The 24,780-nt window shown below is 60.0% G+C and overlaps 6 protein-coding genes across 6 annotated transcripts; 4 read left to right on the top strand and 2 right to left on the bottom strand.

Annotated features, from left to right (window-relative positions):
• Positions 1-470: 470 nt before the first annotated feature.
• On the bottom strand, positions 471-1,474 carry THITE_2055011 (uncharacterized protein; the record flags this gene model as incomplete). Its single annotated transcript, XM_003655808.1, has 4 exons — positions 471-719; positions 774-1,025; positions 1,098-1,207; positions 1,354-1,474. The coding sequence occupies 4 exons, from the start codon at positions 1,472-1,474 to the stop codon at positions 471-473; spliced, it is 732 nt and encodes a 243-aa protein (XP_003655856.1).
• Positions 1,475-2,385: 911 nt separating this feature from the next.
• Positions 2,386-4,465, top strand: THITE_72000 (FACT complex subunit POB-3-like protein; the record flags this gene model as incomplete). The annotated part of the gene is made up of 5 exons (XM_003655807.1): positions 2,386-2,450; positions 2,575-2,797; positions 2,869-3,365; positions 3,425-3,796; positions 3,856-4,465. The coding sequence occupies exons 1-5, from the start codon at positions 2,440-2,442 to the stop codon at positions 4,463-4,465; spliced, it is 1,713 nt and encodes a 570-aa protein (XP_003655855.1). The 5' UTR covers positions 2,386-2,439.
• A 675-nt stretch (positions 4,466-5,140) lies between these two features.
• THITE_2120011 (uncharacterized protein) lies at positions 5,141-8,743 on the top strand. The gene is made up of 3 exons (XM_003655806.1): positions 5,141-5,298; positions 5,480-7,016; positions 7,076-8,743. Exons 1-3 carry the CDS (start codon positions 5,287-5,289, stop codon positions 8,584-8,586), a joined length of 3,060 nt encoding a protein of 1,019 aa, XP_003655854.1. The 5' UTR covers positions 5,141-5,286; the 3' UTR covers positions 8,587-8,743.
• Positions 8,744-9,513: 770 nt separating this feature from the next.
• THITE_2131114 (uncharacterized protein) lies at positions 9,514-10,398 on the top strand (the record flags this gene model as incomplete). Its single annotated transcript, XM_003655805.1, has 1 exon — positions 9,514-10,398. One exon carries the CDS (start codon positions 9,514-9,516, stop codon positions 10,396-10,398), a length of 885 nt encoding a protein of 294 aa, XP_003655853.1.
• Positions 10,399-11,250: 852 nt separating this feature from the next.
• THITE_2120008 (uncharacterized protein) lies at positions 11,251-13,317 on the bottom strand. Its single transcript, XM_003655804.1, has 3 exons — positions 13,265-13,317; positions 12,802-13,128; positions 11,251-12,696 (listed from the first exon to the last, which is right to left on the bottom strand). The coding sequence occupies exons 2-3, from the start codon at positions 13,034-13,036 to the stop codon at positions 11,264-11,266; spliced, it is 1,668 nt and encodes a 555-aa protein (XP_003655852.1). The 5' UTR covers positions 13,037-13,128; positions 13,265-13,317; the 3' UTR covers positions 11,251-11,263.
• Positions 13,318-19,446: 6,129 nt separating this feature from the next.
• Positions 19,447-24,451, top strand: THITE_2120004 (uncharacterized protein). The gene is made up of 4 exons (XM_003655803.1): positions 19,447-19,923; positions 19,985-20,090; positions 20,152-22,758; positions 22,821-24,451. Exons 1-4 carry the CDS (start codon positions 19,715-19,717, stop codon positions 24,315-24,317), a joined length of 4,419 nt encoding a protein of 1,472 aa, XP_003655851.1. The 5' UTR covers positions 19,447-19,714; the 3' UTR covers positions 24,318-24,451.
• Positions 24,452-24,780: the final 329 nt, after the last annotated feature.

Below are 24,780 nucleotides of genomic sequence, written 5' to 3'. Positions count from 1 at the left end.
TGCGGTGTTGCCTCTGGGCCCAAGCCAACGAGGCGGTCGAGGGCGTCTGGTCATCCGACAACCTCCCGCCTCGGAACATTTGCCATATCCAACGATCCGGCGGCGAGTTGCTCCGGTTGCTTAGAGCAGCTTCCCAAAGACGATTCGGCTTCTCCGCATGCATCCATTCCTGTAGGTCTCGGCTGCTCTCCTGGGATTGGTGCTTTCCATGACTGGATGATTAGCGGTGCGCGGAGCAGCAACATCTACCAGGACGCTGGGTGCCTCCTCGAGCACTTTTTTTGGCAGACGGGGATGACAAAATTATGCTGGGTCTAAACCGGCCTCGACCAGATCCAAGCATGCTTAGGGACATTTCCTTGCATCTAACTTAACGCCGCGCGGGGAAAGATGGCTCAGAAACATAGACCTGACAGGATGTCGACATCGAGTGTTCCGCAGCTCCTAAACAGATGCGGTCCCCTTTGTGTCTACACTTGCTCCACATCGCCAACCGCCACTGCGCCTTCCACGTCCTCAATCTTCCGCTTCCGTGGGCTCTCAGCGGCGTCGTCCTCAGTCCACTCGACGATCTCCCACTCCACCCTCACCGTGCCCGACCTGTTGGCCCCCTTGCCTTTCGCCCTGCGGAGCGTCCCCAGCCTGCTGCCCTCGGTGAGCGCATCAAACCATGGCACCGCGCCCACCGTCCCGCGGATTACCTCAGCAGCAGTAACACCCTGCGTCGTTAATCCTTCCTCCCCTGACCCTGTCGCCGTCCCCGCCATCTGCACATCCCTCCCCTCCTCACTATGATCATCATCATCATCCTCTTCATCCTCCCCCTCCTCCCCCTCCGAACCAGGCACCACCCCGAGCTCCTCCAGATCGACCAGGTCCCGCGGCGACAGGCTGCCCAGCGCGAGCTGGATGAAATCGGCCTCGCCGCGCGGCGCCTCGCTCCAGTAGGCCAGCGGCGTGCCGCAGAAGCCGCAGAAGTGGCGCTGCGCCGTGTAGTAGTGCGCTGCCGCCGCCGCAGGGTCGGTCTGCGCGTGGTGGGGATGCGTGCTGCGCGTGCGCGTGCGCGTGCGCGGCAGAGGCAAGAGCGACGACCACACGCGCCGGATCTGCGCGCGCGTCTCGTCCGCCTGCAGCGGCACCGTCGCGCTGTGGTACCATGCCAGCGGCACGCGGAGGTAGGCTGGCAGCGGGGTGGCGAGGGAGGAACCTGGTTTTTTTGGGGGGGAATGGGGGGTTAGCAATAAGCATCAGTTTGGGATAGGGAGGGGAGGGAAGGTTTGGGTGGTTTGGAGAGGGGCGTAAATAGGTAAGGGGTTTAGTAAGACAGTTCCGGTGGGAGTTTGGTTTCCTTACGGTGCGATGGATGTGAGCTGAATACCACTTTCGCGGATTGGGCTGCGTCGTGGGGGACTTCCACGATGTACCGGTTGCGGCCGCATAGGCAGCCGCCGTGGAGCAGGCGCTCAGAGCTCATGACTTGCCCGGTGGAATGGTTGCACCTGGTGTGGCTAGCGGCAGAGTGTTCCCGAATCCTGGGGTCACTCTCAATCGGTGATGTTTGTTGGCCACGGTCCAACTGGCGGTTTGCTGCAATCTGGATATAGTCGACAGCCGGGATGGGGAAAGTCCCAATCACGCAACGTCGAGTGCAGTTGAACCGGGCTTTTGAACGAGTGCTTCTTCCGTTGGGGTAACAAGAATTGTCAAGGCAGCACAGAGCTGGTCAGTGCCGGTGCTGGTCACTTATAAGCTACTACCTAGGAGTATATCATCGGCTCACCACTCATGCGGAAACTCGGCCGTCACTTACATCAGTGCTTGGTGGCCAACCCCATCTTTCGCAAGCACGTCATTGGCCAAACTGTGTGACAAGCTCAAGGCAGGAGGCACCGACGGTTCCATGGCTGCACCGTTCCTGCCACTGCACTATTCCGTGGATTAGGCAGCTCTCTTGGACACAAAAAGCTCCATAGCTCCATCATCAGACCTGGAGCTTTGTTATTGCTGTGTAACAGGCTCCCTTCGTTCCTTGAGCGCATCGCTTTGTCGGGCTACCTGACCAAAAGTTGCTGCTCATGCATGCTTTACATGTGTACGGTAATATACTGCGTACCTCAGCTCAGGTAGCTGACTCTTCTTTGCCTATTCCGTCCTCGAGATAACTTACCTTACGGATAACGTTTCAGTGGCAACGTCGATGGAAACTTCCACGTTAGTGTAGTGGTCCGAGCTTGCTTTCCTTATCAGGACCCAAACCTCTCTGACCGCCCGGCAGTTGCCCTCTTGGCGCCAAGCCTTTTATTGCAATTCAGCTCCGGTCGCGTCTTCACGCGCCTTCCCAGCCAAGCTTGTGAAAACTCCCACTCCCAAGGCCATAATCCGTACAGTCGGCTTTTCGCCATCGCGCATCGCCATCTCATCGATACCTGTTCCGACGACATGGCTGCGATGTAAGTTCACCCGTTTACCCTACATGAAATTCCGCTGCGAGTCCTAGATTCGACCGTCGCCTTTCTCTTTGCGCGCCTCGCAGCGCACTTTTCCTGGTCGAAGTGGCAGCTGACGCGACCGCAGAGAGAGCTTCGATAACATCTACCTGGACTTATCCCGGGAAAATGGCAAGTGCAGGTTTGCCGAGAACGGTTTAGGCTGGAAGCCGGCGGGCGGCGGTGACACCTTCACACTCGACCAAAGCAGCATCGGCGGTGCCCAATGGAGCAGAGCGGCCCGAGGGTACGAGGTGAAGATCCTGCTGAGGAACTCGGGTATCGTCCAGCTGGACGGCTTCCAACAGGAGGTATGCGTGACAGGGTCGCGGGGCCGCAGGGGGTCACCTTGGCAGCAGAGCAGGCGCTGATCTTCGAACAGGACTATGAGCGCCTCGGCAAAATCTTCAAGAACTGGTACAGCACCAACCTTGAGAACAAAGAACACTCCATGCGTGGCTGGAACTGGGGCAAGGCCGAGTTTGGCAAGGCCGAGCTCTCGTTTAACGTGCAGAACCGACCCGCGTTCGAGATTCCCTACTCGGAAATATCCAACACCAACCTCGCCGGCCGGAACGAGATTGCCATCGAGTTTGCCGTCGGCGAGGGCGGCAGGGCAAGCGGCCAGAACGGTGCGGGCCCTGGTAAGGGCAAGAAGGCGTCGGCCGGTAGGGACCAGCTTGTCGAGATGCGGTTCTACATTCCGGGCACCACCACCAGGAAAGAAGCCGAAGGTGGCGAGGCCGGCAGTGATGCGGACGAGGAAGAGAAGAATGCCGTCACACTATTCTACGACACGCTTATTGAAAAGGCGGAGATCGGAGAGACGGCGGGCGATGCGATCGCCACCTTCCTGGATGTCTTGCATCTCACCCCAAGGTTCGTGCAGTGGCCGTCGCTGCGTGGCTTATCGCATATTCTGACAACGAACCATGCAGAGGCCGGTTCGACATCGACATGTACGACGCATCATTCCGCCTCCGCGGCAAAACATACGACTACAAGATCCAGTACGAAGCCATCAAGAAGTTCATGGTCCTGCCGAAACCGGACGACCTTCACTTCATGTTGTGCATTGGGCTGGATCCGCCGCTTCGCCAGGGCCAGACACGCTACCCCTTCATCGTCATGCAGTTCAAGCAGGATGAGGAGGTCACGCTGGATCTCAATCTGTCGGACGAGGAGCTCAACGGCAAGTACAAGGACAGGCTGCAGGCGCACTACGAGCAACCGCTACATCAGGTCGTCGCGTTCATCTTCAAGGGACTGGCCAACAAGAAGATTACGGCGCCGGCAAAGGACTTCACAACGTGGGTTCTCCTCTTCTGCGGTGGTGTTTCAAGGCGACGCCTGCTAACGTCCCCCTCAGACACCGCCAGCAGTACGGCATCAAGTGTTCCATCAAGGCCAGCGAAGGCTTCTTATACCTCTTGGAGAAGGCCTTCATGTTCGTGCCGAAGCCGGCCACGTACATCTCGTACGAGCAGACACAGTCCATCACATTCTCGCGCGTGGGAGGCGCCGTCACTGCTCTTCAGACGTTCGATATCACGGTTCACATGAAGTCGGGAGCGGGCTCTTCGCAATTCAGCAACATTAACCGTGAAGAGCTGAAGGCGCTGGAGGACTTCTTCAAGCTCAAGGGACTGCGGGTTAAGAACGAGATCGACGAGGACTCTAAGCTCGCGGCCGCGGCGCTGAGAGACGACGACATGGCCAGCTCGGACGAGGAGGTGGTCGGGGCCAAGGCGGACCGCGGCTCGGCGGACGAGGACGAGGAGAGCATTGACGAGGACTTCCAAGCCGAGTCTGAGAGCGAAGTCGCTGAGGAGTACGACAGCAACCACGAAAGCGACGGCTCTGGCAGCGCCGAGAGCGACGTCGACAATGAAGTCGACGACGATGAGGAGGACGAGGATGAGGATATGGATGAGCCGGAGGAGGACGAGCGGCCGAAGAAAAAGAGCAAGACCGGTTAGGCCCAGTCGATGGCGTGGCATATTTGCTTGGACTGATACGGCTGGAAGTTTGCGGGCGGATTTGGGGGCTGGCGTTCAGGGGTAGGCCAATAATTACGGGTTTGTGCTGTGTTTGGGTTACCATCGTACTATTCACTAGGGCAGGTGTGCATAAACTGGTCTCCGCTTTTTCAATTCCGGTATCCTCGAGCTTGTCTATGGCGCGGTGAACTTTGTGTTGTGAACAGACCATCCAGCCAAATTGCGTGTGTGCATTCCGGACCTGCACGGAGTAGGTTAAGCATTCCAAAATAACAGTACGGAGAAGTGTATTCCGTAATTTAAAGACAACCACGCTGGGGGAGCACGTGCGCCTCACTACCTACCCCACCACGTCACTGGAGCCTTGCTGCCGTCGACTTTTGACTTTTCTGTTTGATTTCGCTGCCCCGCCATCCAGCCATTTCGGCAACACATCACAACATTCCAATCTTTGTCCACGGCTTCCCCTCTTGCACCGAGCAGTTCAACACACCGACCCTCTAAATAGACGGCCGCTCATTCTTGAATACCTGCTAGCCTCGTCGCCTGATCTCGACCCAATTTCCTGTCGCTTACATCTTTCACGCTGCCAAATCGCAAACGATGGCCATCTAAAAAAAAAAAAAAAAAAAAAGGTCGAGAAGCCAAGCCATGCGCGACGGGTGCTGCATCTGCCGTATCTGAGAATGACGAATACTCCGTTCTCTGCACAACTGCTTGGGGTATAGCAGCTTCGCTACCACAAAACCATCCTGCTGCTGGCTTCTGCTCCTCTTGACTTTTCTCGTCATCGTCTGGCAATGGACGCCCAGGTAAGCGCACCGTTGCCTATCTCCCCCCCCCCCCCCCCCTCCCCCCCCGGCGGGAGATTGGGCAACCCCGCTGTGGCAGCTCGCCAGGGATGAAGTCGCAGTCCTTCACTCTGCCGCGCGGCTTTAGTCTCTGGGTCGCTTCATGTACGGTTTCCACTAACCAGGGCCGACCTGTTCGCAGATCGAAAATGCGATCGAGATCGCCTGGAACCCCGCTTCGGACCAGGCTCTCAAGAGCCAGGCCTTCGAATTTCTCAACCAGCTGCGCACCGATCCCCAGGCCTGGCAGGTCTGCACCGCCCTCTTTACCCGAAAAGCTCGAGCATCCGAGGTTGTGCGCCTAGTCTGCCTCGAGATCATCAACAATGCTGTCCACTCGCAAGCGGTCGACGTCGCAAGCCTCGGCTTCCTCAAGCAGTCGCTGCTTGACTACGTCCGGCGCATCTACAGCGGCGAGGCGCAAGAACCTGTCGATCCACCTCACCTGCAGAACAAGCTCACGCAAACCCTGACGTACCTTTTCGTCTTCCTGTACAAAGAGGGTTGGGAGAGCTTTATCGACGACTTTCTGGCCCTCGCCCAAAAGGACAACAACATCCCCGGGGTGGTCATGTACCTGCGCATCCTGGGATCCATCCACGATGAGATTGCCGACGTCATGCTGAGCCGGCCGGACAACGAGGCCAAGCGCAACAATGACCTCAAGGACTTGGTGCGCGAGCGGGACATGCGGAAGATCGCGCAGTCCTGGAAGGACTTGCTGGCTCGGTATAGCAACCAGGTCGACGCTGTGGTCGAGTCGACGCTCAAGATCATTGGCAAGTGGGTGAGCTGGATCGACATCCACTTGGTCATCAACGGGGACATGCTCAATCTCCTGCTGCCCCTGGTCGGGAGGACAAACGCGGCCGGCGGCGAGGACAAGGTCAGGGACGCCGCGGTGGGCACCTTCACCGAGATTGTGGCCAAGAAAATGAAGGCCAGCGACAAGATAGACATGATCTCGTTCCTCAACCTCCGTGAGATTGTCACGCAGCTGCTGGCCAGCCCGCCATTACACGAGTGGAAGGGGACGCCCCGATACGACACGGACCTCGCCGAAGGAGTGGCCAAGCTGGTCAATACCACCGTGGCCGACATAATACGTGTCCTGGAGGACAGCAAGGTCGACAACGACACCAGGGCAAAGGCCGAGCAGCTCCTCCGCGACTTCCTACCCTCCCAGCTTCGACTCTTCTCGGACGAGTTCGACGAGGTCTGCTCGACCGTCATCCCCTCGCTCACCGACCTCCTGACCTTCCTCCGCAAGGTCGGCCCGCTGCCCTCCACATACACGGAGATGCTGCTCCCGATCTTGAACGCCATCGTCCTCAAGATGAGGTACGACGAGACGTCCAACTGGGGCAATGAAGACGAGCAGACGGACGAGGCCGAGTTTCAGGACCTGCGCAAGAAGCTCCAGATCCTCCAGAAGAGCGTGGCTTCTGTAGATGAGAATCTCTGCGTAGAGTTTCTGAGCAACCTGGTGGCGAACATGTTCTCCACGCTCGAGCAGCAGGGATCGCAGATGGACTGGAGAGACCTGGATCTTGCGCTGCACGAGATCTATCTCTTTGGCGAGCTGGCACTGCCCAACATGGGCCTGGCTCAAAAGAGTCAGCCAAACACCATCGCTGCGGAACGGCTTGCCGTGATGATGAGCAAGATGGTCGAGTCGGGTAAGCGGGTCTGCTGTGTGTCTGTCTATTTCTTTGCTTTTTACTGACTCGTTCCCCAGGCATTGCCAGCTACCCACACCCTGCAATTGTCCTCCAGTACATGGAGATCTGCACTCGGTATTACAGCTTTTTCGAGGACCAGCAGCGTTACATCCCACAGGTGCTCGAGAATTTTGTCCGACTTGTGCACCACGACCACGTGCGGGTACGAAGCAGGTCTTGGTACCTGTTCCTCCGATTCGTGAAGACGCTCAGAGCGCAGGTCGGGAACGTGGCCAAGACGGTCATCGAGTCCATCAGCGATCTGCTCCCGATCAAAGCCGAAGTGCCGGGCAACGACGCCGATGACGACATGTCTTCGGACGAGTCGGACCACTCGGCCGATGCGCTCTTCAACAGCCAGCTCTTCCTCTACGAGGCCATCGGCTGCATCTCGTCAACCTCGGCCACCCCCCCAGCAGACCAGGCGCTGTACGCGCGTTCCGCCATGGAACCGCTCTTCGCCGACATGAGCGTCCACATGGAGCGAGCCAAGGCCGGAGATGCCCAGGCCGTCCTCCAGATACACCACATCATAATGGCGCTGGGGACCCTGGCAAACGGCTTTGCCGAGACAACAGTTGGGCAGCAGACCAAGCGACCACAGCCACACGAAGCCGTCGCGAACGAGTTCTCAAGGGCATCTGAGGCCATCCTCGTCGCCCTAAATCAGCTCAACGCCAGCGACGATATCCGCACCGCGTGCCGGTCGGCCTTCTCCCGGCTGCTTAGTGTGTTGGGCGCTGCCGTGCTGCCGCAGCTGCCACAGTGGATCGAGGGGCTGCTGTCTCGCAGCTCCAGCAAGGACGAGATGGCGATGTTCCTCCGGTTGCTCGAGCAGGTCGTTTACAACTTCAAGGGTGAGATCTACAACATCCTCGACCTGCTCCTGACCCCTCTCCTGGAGCGGGTATTCAGCGGTCTCTCGGAACCCATCAGTGGGACGGACGACGAGATCCAGCTGCAGGAGCTTCGGCGCGAGTACGTCTCGTTCGTGCAGGTGATCCTGATCAACGACCTCGGCGGCGTGCTCGTCAGCGCGTCCAACCAGGGCGTCTTCGAGTCGCTGGTCTCGTCCATCATCAACATCGCCAAGACCCTGTCGCATGGCAACCTCGTGCCGAGCCGCATCGCTTTCAACGTCCTCGGCCGCATGGCCACGCAGTGGGGAGGCCCGGATGTCGCCACCATCGGCGACAACCCGGTCACGGCGGCCGCGCCAGCCCCGGCCATCCCGGGCTTCGACCGGTTCATGATCGACCAGTTCCACGGGCTGTGCTGGACGGTCCTGCAGGACCCCGGGTTCCGACCCAACACCGACGCGCAGTCGCGCCAGATCCTCAACGAGATCGCGAGGATCCAGCAGGTCATCTACTCCAAGACGGGCGACCAGTTTGTGCGCCACCTGCAAGGCGTTACGTTCCCGCAGCTGGGCATCGACGGGACCGAGTACCTACGGCTGCTCACTACCTCGACGGAGAGGAAGCCCGTGGTCACGTGGCTGCTGGGGTTGCTCAAGGGGCGCAGGTAGGCTGTGCGGACCTGCTGGGCAGCTGGGTTCGGCGAGTGTGCGGGTGGCGGAGGGGATGGGCAGCTACTCACAGCTTCGCTCTCATGCTGGCCTGCTTGCGCTTACATCTACCCTTACTTACATAGTTTTGGGGTTGGCTAGTCAATATACTCTGGGTCGATGTTCCGGCCGACAGTTCTTGATCTTGGTTTCCCGTCTGTTCATATTCGTGGCATGTGGCATCTCATCTCTCCAACTATGCCCCGGCACGCCCTCGGTAGCTCCAACGCGGAAACTGGACGGCAACAACAGATATGATGATAGTCTGGACTTGCTCACTCAACCAATGCGGTGGCCGCGTACACCGCGCGTGGTGGTCTTGAGTGCGCATTCATTACGTCAAGTCGGGAGCTCATGCGTCCTGCAGCCGTGGATAAACACGCGTTCACGTGTCCTCGCGAGTATGATGTCGTTCGGCGACGGTTGGGTGCGAGCAAAGAAGGGTCGGAGCATGCGTGAGGGCTCATCCATGTCGGACTCGACGTTGTCATCCGGGATTGGGGTATGTGATGACGGCGCCGGCAGCTAGGGAGGTCGGCCATGAGACTGCCTGCACTGCGGGCAGCGCAGAGGCCTGTGGACATGTGTCTTCTCCTCCTTCCCGTAACGCTGCGCGCTGTCGTCATGCCGTGCGTAGTGTTGTTTTCGCGGTGCCTCCTCAGCGGTGGGATGCGAGTGTGGGCTAGCTATCGTCTGCATATGCGCATGCGGGTGAGCATGCCAGGTGTGGGCGACGCATGTGATGGCAACTCTGGCGACGCTCCGAGGGTCTATATCTTGCCATGTCCCAGGCCCGCTTGGGGCTGGTTCTTGTTGTCGTGAGTAAACAGCAAACTTTTGTTGTCGTGATTACCTTGGCCCTCCGTCCTCGGCCCCTTCGCCGACAACATGCCTAGCCCGTCGCAATCCGGCCCGGCTTCCTCGCCCACCCCTTCGCTCTCGCCCCTCGCGGAACCCACCGAGGGTGGGCGGCTAGATTCCTCGGCGCACGAGTTCCGCAATGCGCGGTTCCACGCCATGCCGGAGGACCTCGCCGCGCCGGGCTTCCTGGAGGAGCCGGACCCCTGGTTCCGCCTCCCATCCCCGGTGAGTCCCATCGGCTCGGACGCCAGCACCGAGCGTTCCTCCGCCGACGCCAGCGCCGAGGGTTCCTCCGCCGCCACCTCGCCGGCCCCCGCCGCCTACGCCTTCCCTCCTGCCGGCGCCGCCGACCCCGACCCGCCCTCCCTCGCCAGTCTCGTCGCCACCTCCGAGCCCGACGACGGCACCCCCTACGACCCGCGCTGGGGGGTGATCGGCGGCGAGCGGCGCCAGCAGCGGCAACGGTCCCAATCGCCTCCCCCTTGCCCGCCGCCCCCACCGCCAACTCCGACGCCGGGGACGACGGCACCCCCTCACACCCCCATCACCACGCAAGCCTGGGGTGGTGGTGTGATCGGCCAGCAGGACGAGGACGGGTCGCGCCAGCTCCTACACGGCCTGCTCCTGGTAGTCCGTTCTCGCCCGTTGCCACCGGAGCCGCTGACAACGTCGACGACGACGACGACGACAACGGCGACGCCCCCCACCACCAGCGGGCGGCCCTACCGGCACCACCACAGCCGCCGCTCCCGGGTCTGCCCGCCTCGCTCCCAACTCCTGAGCTCCCGGCCCTTCCCCTACAACCTGTACTACTATGCCGAGACGCTCAGCGACGAGGAGCCAGTGGCAGGGCCCAGTGTGGGCAGGGGGCACGCGCTTTTCTCGCCGGGGATGGGGTCGGGATTGTGGTGAGAGGGGAGGGTGGCAATGGAAATAGGTGGATATAACTGGGGGGGGGGGGGATAAACTGGGAGGGGAATAAACTGGGGGGAGATAAAACTGGGGGCGGAGAGATTAATTTGGGGGGGGATAAGTGGGGGGGGGGGGGGGGGGAATAACCTGGGGAGGGGTACATCTTGTCGAGTTGAATAGACAAGATATAAACAACAAGTTCCTTCATCGCGCTTCGTTCCCATGACGGCCAGCATGCGTAGTAAGGTACCAGGCGACATCTGACGTAAATCATCATGCCACTCTCCTACACGTGCATGCGGAACCTGAACCTGCTCCTATCCGTAACTCCCTGACTCAGCTAGGTAGGTAGGCATTTACCAGTCCAGGATACTTAAGAAGGTTGAAGCTTGCCCCTACAAAGGCTGGACGGAGAACCCCGTAAATGCTCCCGCTGGGCATATACAACTTCGTATATTCTCCCGTGCCAAACCCGCAGAGGGCTGCCCGTCCGAAGCAGAGCTTGGTCGCCTTGTGCAATGCTCTTTCCTGCTCATGCACACAGTGCGCAGAGAAGAGAGGTCTTCTCCCCTTTTTTTTTTTGCTCCTCTCGTGTATTTCGCCGAACTTCCCCTCTTCTCTGAACAGCAGCACACACACAGCCAGGTCAGGCCTCTTTCAATCCTGTTACAGACCTTTTTTTCTCTGGTATACCACCACACGCACTCGATGCAAAACTCTATGACCAAAAGTTTGCGCGAGTTTGATTCCCTCACTGCTTCACTATCCAACCCTCACTCCTCCTCCTATGTCCCACTTCTTGAATTTCACACCCTCCCCACCGACTCCAAACGACCATAGGCAAAGCCCACCCGCCGACCCCTAATCAATCCACCAAAATCCTCCCCTCGAGCTCACAAAACCTGCTCAGAAACCCGTCAAACAGGCGGACGGCGTACTCGACGTCGCGGCTGCCGCCGGTCTCGCGGATGCTGTGCATGGCCAGCTGGGGGTTGCCGAGGTCGAGGGTGCGGACGCCGAGCTTGGCGGAGAGGATGGGGCCGATGGTGCTGCCGCAGGGCGAGTCGTTCCTGACGACGAAGAGCTGCAGCGGCACGCGGGCGGCGCGGGCGACCTCCTGCAGCAGCACGATGCCGGGCGAGTTGGTGGCGTACCGCTGGTTCGCGTTGATCTTGATGACGGGCCCGCCGTTGAGCGCCGGCCCGTGGTTGCGCTCGTACTTGGCCGCGTAGTTGGGGTGCACCGCGTGCGCCATGTCGGCCGAGAGGAGGAACGAGGTCGACAGCGTCTGCTCGAAGGCCGTGTCGGCGGCTGGTGGGGAGGAGGAGGAGGAAGAAGAAGAAGAGGACCCGGGTATGACGGATAGGCGGCGCAGGATGGCCGGCAGGAGGTTCGAGTCGGCGCCGTGGGCCGAGCACGAGCCGATCTCTTCGTGGTCGAAGCAGGCGACCAACCGGATGCTGGCGTCGTTGTCGAGCGGCGCGGTGCGGACGGACGAGATCAGGCCTTGGATGCTGCAGAAGGTCATGGTGAGGTTGTCGAGGCGGGGCGAGAAGATGAACTCGTCGTTGAGGCCGCCGAGGCACGACTGGTGCGTGTCGTAGAGGACGAGCTCGAAGTCGACAATCTGCGAGACGTCGACGCCGGCCTGCTCAGCGACGAGCGAGAGGAAGGCCGGGTGGTGGCGCTCGGCCAGCTGCTTCAGCGGCTGGAAGTCGTCGCCGTCTGCTGCGGGGGGCGGCTGCGCCTCGGGGCTGGCGTCCGCGCTCTTGTTCAGCTCGGCCTCGGCGAGCCCCGCGATCGGCAGCAGCTCGTCCTCCTTGTTCGGATCGAAGTTCGTCTGGCGGTGCAGGTGGATGGCCAGGTGCGGGATACGCATGATGGGCTTGTCCACCTTGACGAGCTTCTGCACGAAATTGGCGGCCCCCTCGGCCGCGCCCTCGGCCGCGCCCTCGCGCACCAACACGCGGCCGGCGACGCTCAGGTCTCGGTCGAACCAGCTGTGCCAGACGCCGCCACCGTACGTCTCGACGCCGACCTGGATGTAGCCCTTCGCGGTGCGCTTGCTGACGGGCTTGACGCGCAGGCACGGCGAGTCCGTGTGGGCGCCGACCATGCCGATGGGGTTCCCCGGCTGCCACCGCGCGCCGACGGCAAAGGCCACGACGGACGAGCCGTTGCGCGTCAGGTAGTACTTGCCGCCGGGCTTGACGGTCGATGCCCAGTTGTCGCGCTCGCGGATGAGGGCGAAGCCGGCAGCGTCGAGGAGGCGGGATGCGCTGGCGACGGCATGGTAGGCTACGGGCCGGGCACGGGAGGCGGTCAGCAGCGGCCCTTCTCTCTCTCTCCTCTCCTACTTATCTTGCGATCCCTGGGGCAGTGGAGCGGGAGTGGGAGGCCTACGTGTCGGCGAGGCGTTGACAAAGTCGAGGAACTCGAGCGCAGCAGCCTTTGACTGCGACATGTTGGCGGGCGAGGAGGATGACGAGTAGCGGAGGCGCGGGGTCACACGAGCAGCTCGAGCAGTTCGAGCAACTTGGGAGGCGCGCAGCACGACGCGACCGGAGAATTGGCCGGCGAGAGCGTTGGCGTTTACCTGGAGCAGATTTACCGTCGTGAAGGCCGCCCAGCCCAGCATCGGGATATTCGCCGGTGTTGAGGGTGGGGGGAAGGGGGCAGAGAGGGCGCGCCGTGGCCTGGCCGGATCCCGCACGCACGAGTCGGATTTCTCTTGTTCATCCGCCGTCCAGCGGGGTCAGCGCCTCAACTGTACTGCACCTGCTCCTTTCACACTGAGGCGTCGCCGAGCGGCCCACTTGGCGGCGTCCTGATTGTGGGGGTCCTGGTGTACCGAGTATGAGCTCACTCTTTTGCGGTGTCTGTCCAGCTTCCACGGCGGTTATTTCCACACGTTTTTGGGACAGCCCAATGCAGCTTAACTCCAACGGCGGAGTATGTCAGACAAGACTGTCAATTGTGTATGCACCAGCTCGACAGCGGACTGGTCCGTCCAGCGTGTTCTGTACCTCAACACGACTTGAAGGGATTGGGTGGGGGAGTTGGTCACCGAGGATCTCGCAGCAGCGTACGACAGGGGTCCTTATCGATTAACGTTAGCTAGGTACGGCTCAGCCACTCAAGCAATCCCAAATGTGATAGGTGCGCCCCGCCTGAGCTGGCCGGGTCCCACCAGGCTACCTAGGTACATACCCATCAGGAAGCCTAAAACTGAACCTTCATGGAAAGTGAGCCCCTGGCACGGCAGCTGCCGCGCCCCGCTCAGCCTGGCACCGCTGCCCGCCCGTTGCTGTTCCCGGGGGCCGCTCCCCGGGTCTGCAGCCTCCGGCCCGCCGCAAACAGAGACCGCGGGTCGGGAAGTCCAGATTAAAAACAAATGGATCCACGCCCAACTCGCCTCGCGCCGGGCAATTGCAGAGCTTGCCGCCCACCTCTTTACTATATTGCGCAAGTTTTGATACCTGATCTTCCAAGGGAGAGAAGACTGTGATCCGTATATGCCCGGTTTTGCAGGCGACTAGACAGCAGCAGCTTGGCGGAGCCGTAACCTGAACCCTGACCCTAGTCAGCTAGGAACCTTACCAGAACATCGAGTTAAGACATGATCAGGCTTGCCCCGCAGTGCTTGGTTTCTGCTCAGTCACCTTCTGCGATGCCAACTCTCCCTCTCTCCAATTGAAGATGTTGTGCTCCGCCCTCCCCTCCCCCCTCGCGAGACGAGACAACTCAGCAGCGCCCTCCTCGAACTTAACCCTACCTGTTCACCGCGGAAAACGGTCCGAGCAGCGCCAAGCCAAGCAAAACCGAGCAAAGCAAGGCAAAGCAAGCACATGGTGGCCTGCCCTGAGCGGCCGGCACTCTGACTCAGTTACCTATGTATGCACTGGACAGTACAGCAGTGCAGGTTGTTGTTAGGCGGCGGCAGACTCGATTGACTGATGCAAGTGCCCGAAAAAACACAGAACGGGCCTCAGGTTGCCGGCATTGCCAGCTGTCTCGGGCTTGGTAGGTGGGTTGGCAGGCCGAGCACACAAACAGCGCATGCATGGGATGGAAGGGGATGATGAAATGGGGATGACATGTGATGGGATGAAATGGGATGGCATGGCCGGCCCTTTGCGGCGGCCGCTTTGGCGGCGTTGATGATCACGGATCGATGCTGCATGTTTTCCCCTCTACGGAATACTCGCCGTCTCTCCCTCCCCCTGTGTGTGGGCGAGTGTGCGTGTGTGTGTGTGTATGTTCGTGTCGCTGTCTCTCTGGCCCTTTTTGCGTGCCGAGGCTGCGATTTGTTACCTTATCTAACTCCGTACGGCCTGCAATGTATTGCTTGTGCTGTGGCTTTTTGCTGCAGGCACACGTTCGCAAACTTGCGGTAAGTTGCCTGTTTGTTCACCTTCTGCGAAGTTGAGTGTTGGCGGTCGACCGCAACTTTATGGGGGCTGGAGATGCACACGGGGTTTCAGGTGCGTGGTGTTGGGGGAGCAGGGGCAGCTTGCCGTTGCAGTTTCGCTGGCTTCTCGTCCCGGAACCCGCGAACCCGGTCTCCGTGAGACCGTGTCGCGCTTGAGAAAGACATCCCACGACAAGAATTCCATATCCCTTCCGCAGTCGAGTGGCTACCTAGTACTCTGGAGTTTGTGACATCAGCTCGACCCTGATAGCAGCGGTTATCTGCGCAGCCGTAATTTGACGTAGCACCACGTTGTCGGCCATGTCGAGGGACCGGAGACGCACATGTTTTCTTCATCCTTCGCGGCGTCCAAGCCCTGGTACTTGACTGTCACTGTCGTCCTTCATTTTTCTAAAAGTATGAATATATAAGGGGAGCGCAGGCCGTGGATTTTCGTGGTCACAGGAAGCCGTCTGGGAAGCCGCCCGGTTTGGGAAGCTGGGACGATTGACCCGTGAAACCACCAATCTCATCCCTGCCAGCGTTGAGGCAGCTCGATGGTGGATCGCCCAGGCCAACCAAGATCGGGTCCTGCCAGCATCCATTTCTGCGCGCGGGCGAAACCCGATGTACGCCCTCAAGCTTAAAATGAAGGCCAAGTTCAGAGCGAGCGTGATCTCTTCGCTTTTTCGGGAGAATCTGCGAGAGAGCCTTCGGCAGAGTTGGTTGACTTGCATCGACGTTGCACACCGAGTGTCAGGGATAACGGTAAGTACTGTACATGTACCTCAGTATACCGTACACTGTTGTTTTGGAAGGATAAGAGACAGGGAGGGCATGCAGCAACACAGACCGCCGTAACATGACCGTTACCAGCGAGTGGGGCCATAGATGACAGGCGAGGGCAACTCTGTAGACATCCCGGCCTCATCCAAAGATCTGATCTCTTCCCTTGTGCGATACGCAGATATGAAGTCGACTTGCTCACTCCCAAAGCTGTCGAGTCAGAACCAGCTGTTTTGGGCTGCCACGCGGTTGGGAGGGTCGTGGTTATAGAGGTCCCGCCAAGACTAATTTCGGAGGTTGCCGCTTACAAGTATTTACAATCGCCATGGGGTGAGCGGGGCCGCGACGACTTAGAGCAACATCAACAATGTAAAATCGCGAAGACTCGTAGCAACAACTTTACTAAACCTCAACCAAATTAAAAAAAAAAAAAAGGAGGATAACCTATACCCTAACCTTGACCCGCACCCTAACCTTAACTCGAATCCTAACTAGCGGGGGGCTAGCGCCGCCCCCCACACCCCCGGCGAACTAACCCTTGGCGATAGAGCAAACGCCTTGGCGATCGGGGTTACGTAAAAACGTTGTAAAAACATAGCCGACAATTGGCCGAAATTGGTCTTGGCGGGACCTCTATAACCTCCAGCGTTGGGAGCCGTTGGGATATTCTGCCTCCAAACTTGGAAGTCGAGGGCGCAAGGCACCCTGGACCGGGCAGGCGTGGTCGGTCGTCGTTAAAGAGGTCCCGCCAAGACTAATTTCGGAGACTGCCGTGTACAAGTAATTACAAATCGCCAAGGGTGAGCGAGGCCGCTACAACTTCGAATATCAACAATGCAAAATCACGAAGACTAGCAGCAACAACAACTTTACGATACCTCAACCAAATCGAAAAAAAAGAAAACGAGGATAACCCGCACTTCAACTATAATGCGTATCCTAACCTTAACCTAAATCCTAACTAGCGGGGGGCTGGTGCCGCCCCCCGTACCCCCGGCGAACTAACCGCTTAAACGCCTTGGCGATAGTGCAAACGCCTTGGCGATTGGGGTTGTGTAAAAACGTTGTAAAAACATTGCCGACAATTGGCCGAAATTAGTCTTGGCGGGACCTCTTTAACGTCTACCGCGTGGTCGCCAAGGGCGCCCAAGTGGCTGAGCAAGGGTACCCTGGCTCTGATCCTCGCACGTTGTCAGAATCCATCTCGGTCAGACCTACCGCATGTTGCGACAATACTGTACAAGAACATTGTCACTGGAGCGTGCGGAAGACATCGCCACAGTATCCGTCCACAGGACAGGACTCGAGGTATTAAGCCATCGGGCGCATAGGTAGACAGTAACCGTGCCCAGAACATCTCGCTGTGCGCCTCTCATGCTGGCCAGGCTGAAGAAATGAGGCCGGCCAAGGGAAGGCTGGCAATAGAATGTGTATTCCGTACTTACCTATGTTCGGCCCTGCATTAGGTGTGCGGATAACTTTGCCGAATGCACGAATGCACGTTGAATGGCGGAGGATGGCTGTCCAGCCATCAGCCTCACCCCGAGCCTACTCTGCGCTGTGCAGGTGCGCCGGCGTCAGAGCGGCCGGGCAAGAACAAAACGCAACAATAATTGGGCCCCTACCTTACCTTTCTACTTGCCAGGTCCGACCTGTTCGAAGTGAGCGATTTTCCGACGAATTGGCATGCCAGTCTTCAGCGCCTGCGATTTGCGAAACGGTGAGAGAACGAGAGAAGCTGCTTACTTGTTGCTCGACAAGCTGGCGTGTATTGGTTGAGCAACCTCCAGGGATAGGTGCCTGTCTTGTTGGGTCGCGGCTGTCAAGAGCGCGCTTGCACAGCTGTCCCGTCTGCCCCCTGGCCTTAACCAAAGTTCGAGGCCTTATTTTCTCTCTCCATTGCAAATTCGTTTCTTTGGCAAAGTGACTCCTAAAATAACCTGCCTCAACTGGTCCTCACGAAAAGAGAGAAAATGCACCATGTATTACAGTAGCTGAGGTAGGTACCTAGATGGTAGAACAAGTGAGCTTCAGTCGGTGTGGTCCCGTGGTATTCGGGGTACTCCGTACGCGGTACGGACTCGAAATTACAGTACGCCACGTTAGCCCACCGCTGTTTGCACGAGAACCACCTAACGAGAGGGAGGGTCCTGCCAATTTACTACCGTGGTAAAATATCAGCTAGACAGAGCACGGGCGGGATTGTAAGAAATGTGTTGCCTGGCTGGCTCTGACTGTGATTTTCAGGCCCCGGACCCTGCGCCCCTGTCGTCTTGAAGACATACAAGACGACAAGACAGGCAGGGGTCAATTAGCATTGCGGGATGTGCATTCCAACTACCGCTTTGATTGGGCCAATCGCCCCCTGGGAGAGTATCCGCAGCGCGTTTAGCAGTGTACTCCGTCCACTCCATGCGCCGTACCCGCAATGTCACCTGCGGGCTGCCATCACGGGCAGTTCCATCGTCCTCACTTGGCCTTCCTTCCTGTCCGCATTGCCATAGTAAAGTGACCGTTGCGGCGGTACGGAATACAGGCCAAGCAGTGGCAGAGGAAATTCTAAGGAAGCGACCGACTCTGTTTCCGGTTTGCCCACCCAACAGTGAAAGAACAACCTGAACTTGTCTCCTAGGATCGATATGGCGCTCCACTTTGCGGGTGTCCGTGGTGCTCGTCTCTGGGAAGAGAAGATATAAAACCCTATCATGAAACGTAGGCAGAAGTCTCTGGCTTGCAATTCCTCGAGGAAACTTTCACCGTCCTAGGTCAGGCTGTGAGCTGCGATGGGACCACAGCTGCCTCACTCGATGTATGCAGTCCAGGCTTTGCCAATCGCCCGACGCTCCGCGCAGAGGTGGTGCAAGTGCGGGCCATGTGATCTGGGCCGCTGTCGAAGTGGACGAAGTCGGCCCGGCAGCAACGACGACAATGCTCTTCTTTTGTGTTGAAGAATATCCAGCCGCAGCGCATTGTCGGGTACCGAATAGTTGATATGGAGAAGGGTGCTTAAATCTCGGGCTGCAGGAAGTGACAAAGGGGGAACCTTTCTCATTCCCCTCGCCCCACCCGGCTTGGTACCCTGCAGTACGTATCGGGACGCAGCGCGCCCAGAGCAACCCAATCTGGGTCTTGGCTTTTGGCCGGGCCCCACCCCAGACACTTACCCGCCCAGCAGGACTGACCACAGCAGCCCACTTCACCCGCCCTGCCCTGGTCCCAAGCCAGCTTCTCTTTCTAACTCCCACCTTCTCCATCTTCCTGGTTCCCACCGTCGACGCATTGTTCTCGCCGGTCCTCAGCCATTTTCCAGGCACCTGTGATCGCAGTGGGTAGGTATTCTGCCTTTGCAGCCGCGCTCTCGTTCGTCTTGCCTGCATCCGCTCAACTCGTGCCTTTTACCCTTTTTTTCTTCCTTTTTGCGTGCTTGGTTTCGCCGCCTGCACCCGCTGTCTCTGCTTGGCGTCTTTGCACGATCCGCGTCCGACTTCCGCGATCCACCATCACCGCCCGTTCCTGCTCCTCGCAACTTTTCACGAACACCAAGCAACTGACGAAGAAACCAAGGCATCGTTCGAATCTTTGAAACGAGCGATTTCACTTCCGGCCCTCAGTGCAAAGCGTCGGCGAAATTCCTCGTGCTCCTTCCACTTTCGAACCCTCGCCTCGCGAAGCCTCGCAACCCGACCGATCAGTTTCCATCCTGGAAACAGATGCTGCCGCTGCGCAGGCGACTTGTCAATAGGGCCCCCGTGCATCACCGGTAGCCCGCGAATCGCTCAATTTGACGGCTGTGTTCCGCGCATTCGAGTTTACCAAGTTGCGGCCTCGTCGACCAGCCCGGCTACCCCCCCGCCGCTGACGCGCCGGCCGCCCTCATCCTTCCGTCCACCTGGCCGCTCTCCGTCTTTGCGCAGCCTCTTTCTTTTATGGACGCCTGCTGTATTTCATAAACGGCGTGCAGCCAGTTGGTGGTCCGGTGCTCTTGGAACACCGGTCCTGGTCCAACTCGACGGGCGCCGTTTCCCAATTCTGTCCTCCGGGTGTGCTTCGGGTTTGCTCCCCCATTGTCTAGCGGCATCCACCGTTCAGAGAGGCTAAGCCAGTTATCCCTACGCGGCAATGGCCGCCAATATGCCGCAGATGGCCGCGAACGGCCAGATGCTGCTGCTGCAGCAACAGCAACAGCAACAGCAACAACAGCAGCAGCCAAACCAACAGCTACAAAAAATAGTGTACAGTGCTCTGATGCAGAGTGCGAGCATGGCGCCCATGAATTCGTGGCAGCGCAGCGTCAGCATTCAGGACAGATTCCGGCAAGCCATGAGTTTGTAGGATTCCTCTCCTCCTCGCTTTCGCTCCTCCCGTTACCGTTTGCTAACGCCTGCACAGAGTGTCGAACACGTTGCTGGCATTTCCCAGTCAGGGCGAGTGGATGAAGTATTGCCACGGGGCACTGGAGCTTGAGAAGAAGGCCTTTTTGCAGTCGCCCGATAAGGTAGAGGCCACTCACCTGTCTGCCGTCTTTTCGCTCGGAGGTACCGCTAACACTGGCTTAGCAATCCTATGACCACGCCATGCAGACGAGGACCCAGGAAATGTTCAAGCGTCGGCAGTTGAACGTCCCCGACCTCCAGAACCAGCTCAGCAACGACGCTGCAAGGCAAGCCCAGCTGCAGGCGGCCCAACAGCGACATCAGCAACAGCAGCAGCAGCAAATGATCATGAACCAGATGGCCGCGAGGGGCTTGGCACAGCCGCCTCACCCTGGATTCCAGCCCATGCAGAGCCCGATGCAGGTTCCTGCGATGGCCCAGCAGCCGCAACAACTGGGCATGGGAATGGCCCCACCGGGCATGCTCCAGAACCGACCGGACCAGCGCCAGTTTCCGATGCCGATGGGACAAGTACGGCAAACGCCCTTCCCCAGCGATTTTAGCCAGCTGAGTCCGCAGGACAAAGCGCGGGTTCACGAGCTGGCGGTGAAGTGGCTGAACTCGACGCCCGAGCACCATAAAGCCACGCTCCGGCAAATGATGCAGCAGAAGATGAGCCCGGCTCAGCTGGCCGAGTGCGCGGCTAACGGCCGGGACCTCGCCTTGGTCTGGTACCAGCATTACGCGCACAACTTTTTGCAGGGCAAGGCGCCGCCGCCGCGAACCGTCATGCAGCAGCGACCGGGCGTCCCGGCCGGCGCGATGCCGCAGGGACCGCACCCCGGCGCCCAGATGAATCCCGCCCTCATCAGCAGCTTGGCTCAGCAAGGAGTCGCGGCTGACGGCCAAATGTTTGCTCCGAGCATGGAGAGTATCCGCAACGATCAGCAGATGGGCATCCTTGCACAGCGTGCCGGGCAAATGGTGGTGCCCGCCAGTACCGCTCCTGGCCGAAACGCAACGCCGGGTGTGATGGCCGGGCTCCCCCAGCAGCCTGCGCCCGGCAGCCAACCGGGCCCAAACCAGACGCCGCGGCCGCCTCAGGTGCAACCGCCATTCGGCATGCCCCAGGTCAAGATGGACCCTACGGCTGCCCAGGCCCAGGCGCAGCAAGGAGCGCGGCCGGTCCCCGGGCGGACGACGCTGAATCCGCAATTCAGTCATCAAAATAATACTAGACCGCCGTCCGTCCAGGGCACCATGTCCAATCCAGCCATGCCCGGAATGACCCAAGGCCTCACTCCGGAAGCACGGGCCGCCATGGGTGCGCTACCAGAGAACGGCACCACGAGGGAGTTGATAACCGAGTGGCGGGAGCAGCAGCGTGCCGCGAATAACGGCTTCCAGGCCGCGAAGCAGGGTCTCATACCGGGAATGGCCGGACAACTACCACCCGGGCTGGTGAACGCCGCGAACCGGGTTGCTGCCATGGACGCAAATCAGAAAGGCAACGGCGCGATGCCCTCTGCCCCGCGCCCAGTGGCCCAGCCGCAAATGGGTGTAAGCAGGGATGAGGTTTGGGCCATCTCCCAGACGCCGCAAGGTCGAGCGTCGCTCAACAGCATGGACATCCCCCCAGTGGTGTTGAACCGCTTGCGCCAGTACCTTATCCCGGCTAATATTCAAAAATGGGGTCATCTCAGGCAGTTCCTCCAGAACAACCCCAATGTGATCCCCGCCGCGGTGCTTAACCAGCTGAACGGCTTTCAGATGGCGCAGTTCAAGCAGTGGCTGGACAAGAAACGAGGTGTCACGGCGCCGAACGGCCCCGCTCCTCAGCAGCAACCGAACACGACGTTATCGTTGCCTCCCGGGACCCAATATCCCCCGAGCGTCACCCAAGTCACCCCGCAGGAGATAGCAGCTGTCCGTCAGAGGGATCCAAGATTCCAGGGCATGCCTGACGAGGCGATGATGGAGATGGCGAGGAGGGCGAAGCAAGACAACTTCGCCAGGAAAGCTTGGGAGGCATACAATCAATCGCAACAACAACAACAACAGCAGCAACAACAACAGGGCAGTAATGTCGCCGGTCTAGCGATGCAACAAGCCTCCGCACCGGTTCCTCCGACTCCGACCACTCAGCAAGGGACAGCGACTTCGGTGCCGCAGCCGACCGCGCCGCAACCGAACGCGCCGCAACCGAACGCGCAGCAGGCCGCTCAGCCGAAGCCCATTGGCGCCCCTGCCGTAGGCACGGCAGCTACTCCTGCGTCCGGACCACCCAAGAATGCACGGCCCGCACCAAACCCTTCCCCTGCGACGGCGTCGAAGAATCTGAAACGGCCGAATCCCGACGATGCGAGCGAGGCGCAGGGCCAGACAAGCAATGCCGCACAGCAGCCTGCTTCTCAATCCGATGCCCGCCAGCCAGCCGGGCCTCCGAAGCCAACACCCCCGCAGCTCATGAAGCTCACGCCGGAGCAAATTTCGAAGCTCACGCCCGAGCAGAGGGCGATGCTCATGCGCGGCCAGGCGAGGCCCGTCGCCAACCCGGACGAGCTCAACCGGCTAAGGGCTCTCCACGCAGAAGCGCAGCAACTTGCGAATCAGGAGGCGATGATGGAGGTCGAGATCCGCATGTCCCCGGCAGAGCTGCAGGAGACGCGTCTCAAGATCGCCAAAGCATACGAAATGACCAAGCAGTTCGTTGCCCGCGGCTCAACCATGATGCCTGCCTGGTACCGCTTGACCAAGGACGACTCGCGGGCCAGGATGTTCTTCAAGACTGTATGTATCAATGCTTTCTCCGTGGCCGAGGAGTTCGCAAGTTGTGCTAATGCGTTGTCTAGCGATTGAAGGTGGCCCGGCAATATGCCGACCCTCCCCAGTACCAGCGTTTCCGCGAGAACCCGACGATGACCAAGGACGAGCTGGACCAGTTCATCAACATGATGGACAGCATGCGGCAAGATCTGGAACCGCTCAAGAAAGCAAGTCAGGAGGCGGCCGCCGCCGAAGGGCAGGCGGGAGCGCAGCGCCCTCCCCAGCCGGCCGCCCTGAGCGCCGCGAACCTGGAGAAGCAGACGCAGGCCCTGAAGCAGGCGCAGAACCAGACGGTCGCCAGGCAAGGACAGCCCCCAGCGGCGCCGACGACAGCCCAGCCGCCGTTCCCGTTCGGCGCTCAGAAGTCGCCGGCCGGCAACCCGGAATACTACGGCGAGCAGCGCGTCAAGCAAACCGACCTGGTCATCCCGCCCGCCCGGAAGAAGGTCAAGACGGGAGCCGCCCAGGCGTCCCCGCCCCAGGCGCAGCTGCAGGGCCCGGCGCCGTCGTTGCCGCAGGCCAAGGCGCCCTCTCCCGTGGTCTGCAGAAAAGCGGAGCCGCCCAAGCAGGCGCCCAAGCTCACGTGCCCGGATTCCGGCTGCGAGATGGGTTCGATGGGCTTCCCAACGGAGGAGGCCCTCCACGCTCACCTGCAGGAGGAGCACGTCAAGCCCTTCGAGAACCCGGCCGGGTTCCTGCAGGAGCAGATGGCCGCCGCCTTGGGCCTGGATCCGCAGGGCAATCTCCTGAAGACCTCCCCCAAACCGAGCGGCCAGGAAGGCTCGACGCCAGCGGCGCCGCCCATGAGCGCCAGTCTCTCCAAGCAGGGCCAGACGCCCAGGGGCAAGCCGGAGATGGGGGCCACTCCCATGTCCCGCACGGTATCCATGCAACGGCAGGGCAGCGCGACGGGCGGCAAGGCGGGCGAGAACGCGGGCACGCCCGGCAGGAATGCGGCCCTCAAGGCGCAAGGCACGCCGCGCCTCCCGGCAGGCAGGCAGGAGGCCGGCACTCCGCCGGTGCCCGGCGGTCCCGGTGCCGGCTCCACGGCCGACGACGGCTGGGCAGCGTCGACGGTCGACCCGCAGGACCTGTTCCAGACGCTCGGGCGGTCGCTGGAGTCGGTCACGGGCTCTTTCCTGCCCGAGTTCGGCACCTTCCGGTCGGCAACGCCCAACGACACGCCCGAGTCGAGCAAAGACAGCGGCGCGTCCGAGCCCAACAGCGACATCCCCGAGGGCGCCTCGCTCGACATCGACCTCGCCTGGCAGTCGTCGCTCGACAACGACCTGCTGTGGGACATGGACAACATCAACATGGAGAACTTCGAGGCCAAGGACCTGGACGCCGACATGTTTGCCAACGATGCGCTCGTGTTCGCGCTCGGCGGCGGCAGCGACCTCGCTGGGGACCTCGCTGGCGGCGCCCTCGACGGCGGCGGCGCGGGCGCGGGCAAGGCAGCCTTCCGGATGCAACAGGTGGCGGCCGGGGCGCCGGCGATGTTCTCGATGGATGTGTCTTGAGAGCGTTCCGGGAAATCTCTGGAAGGCAGCATGGTGCGGTCGTCCTGTATGGGTGTGCGCGTGCTGTCAGGGGAGGAGCGGGGGGTTCCAGTCTCTTTGCTCCTCGCGTGCCTGTCCGTGGCAACATTGACAGCAGCGCGAGCGCGGGTCCGGCAGTGGCCCATGGCATGGGACATACCCCCCTAGCAGAGCATCCAGGTGCCCGGAACGGCACCCTCCGAGGATGGGTTGAGTTTGGGGATACGGTGGGATATCGGGGCTGACATGGATGCATGGGTGGCATGGATGGCATGAATGGCATTACGTGCATTTTTTCTTTTCTTTTTATTGGTTGAGGCGATGGGAGGGCATCGTCTACATATCCAAGGATTCTAAGGATTCGGGCTTTTTGTTCACATGGCGGGAGCTAGCGGGCGAATATATCCTATATACCTTTTGTGCAAAGCATGGGTGGGATTGGGTG

This window comes from Thermothielavioides terrestris, chromosome 4, assembly GCF_000226115.1.
Source record: "Thermothielavioides terrestris NRRL 8126 chromosome 4, complete sequence".
Lineage (NCBI taxonomy): Eukaryota > Fungi > Ascomycota > Sordariomycetes > Sordariales > Chaetomiaceae > Thermothielavioides > Thermothielavioides terrestris.
The sequence above is the reverse complement of the archived record's forward strand: the minus strand, read 5'-3'. Positions and strand labels throughout refer to the sequence as shown.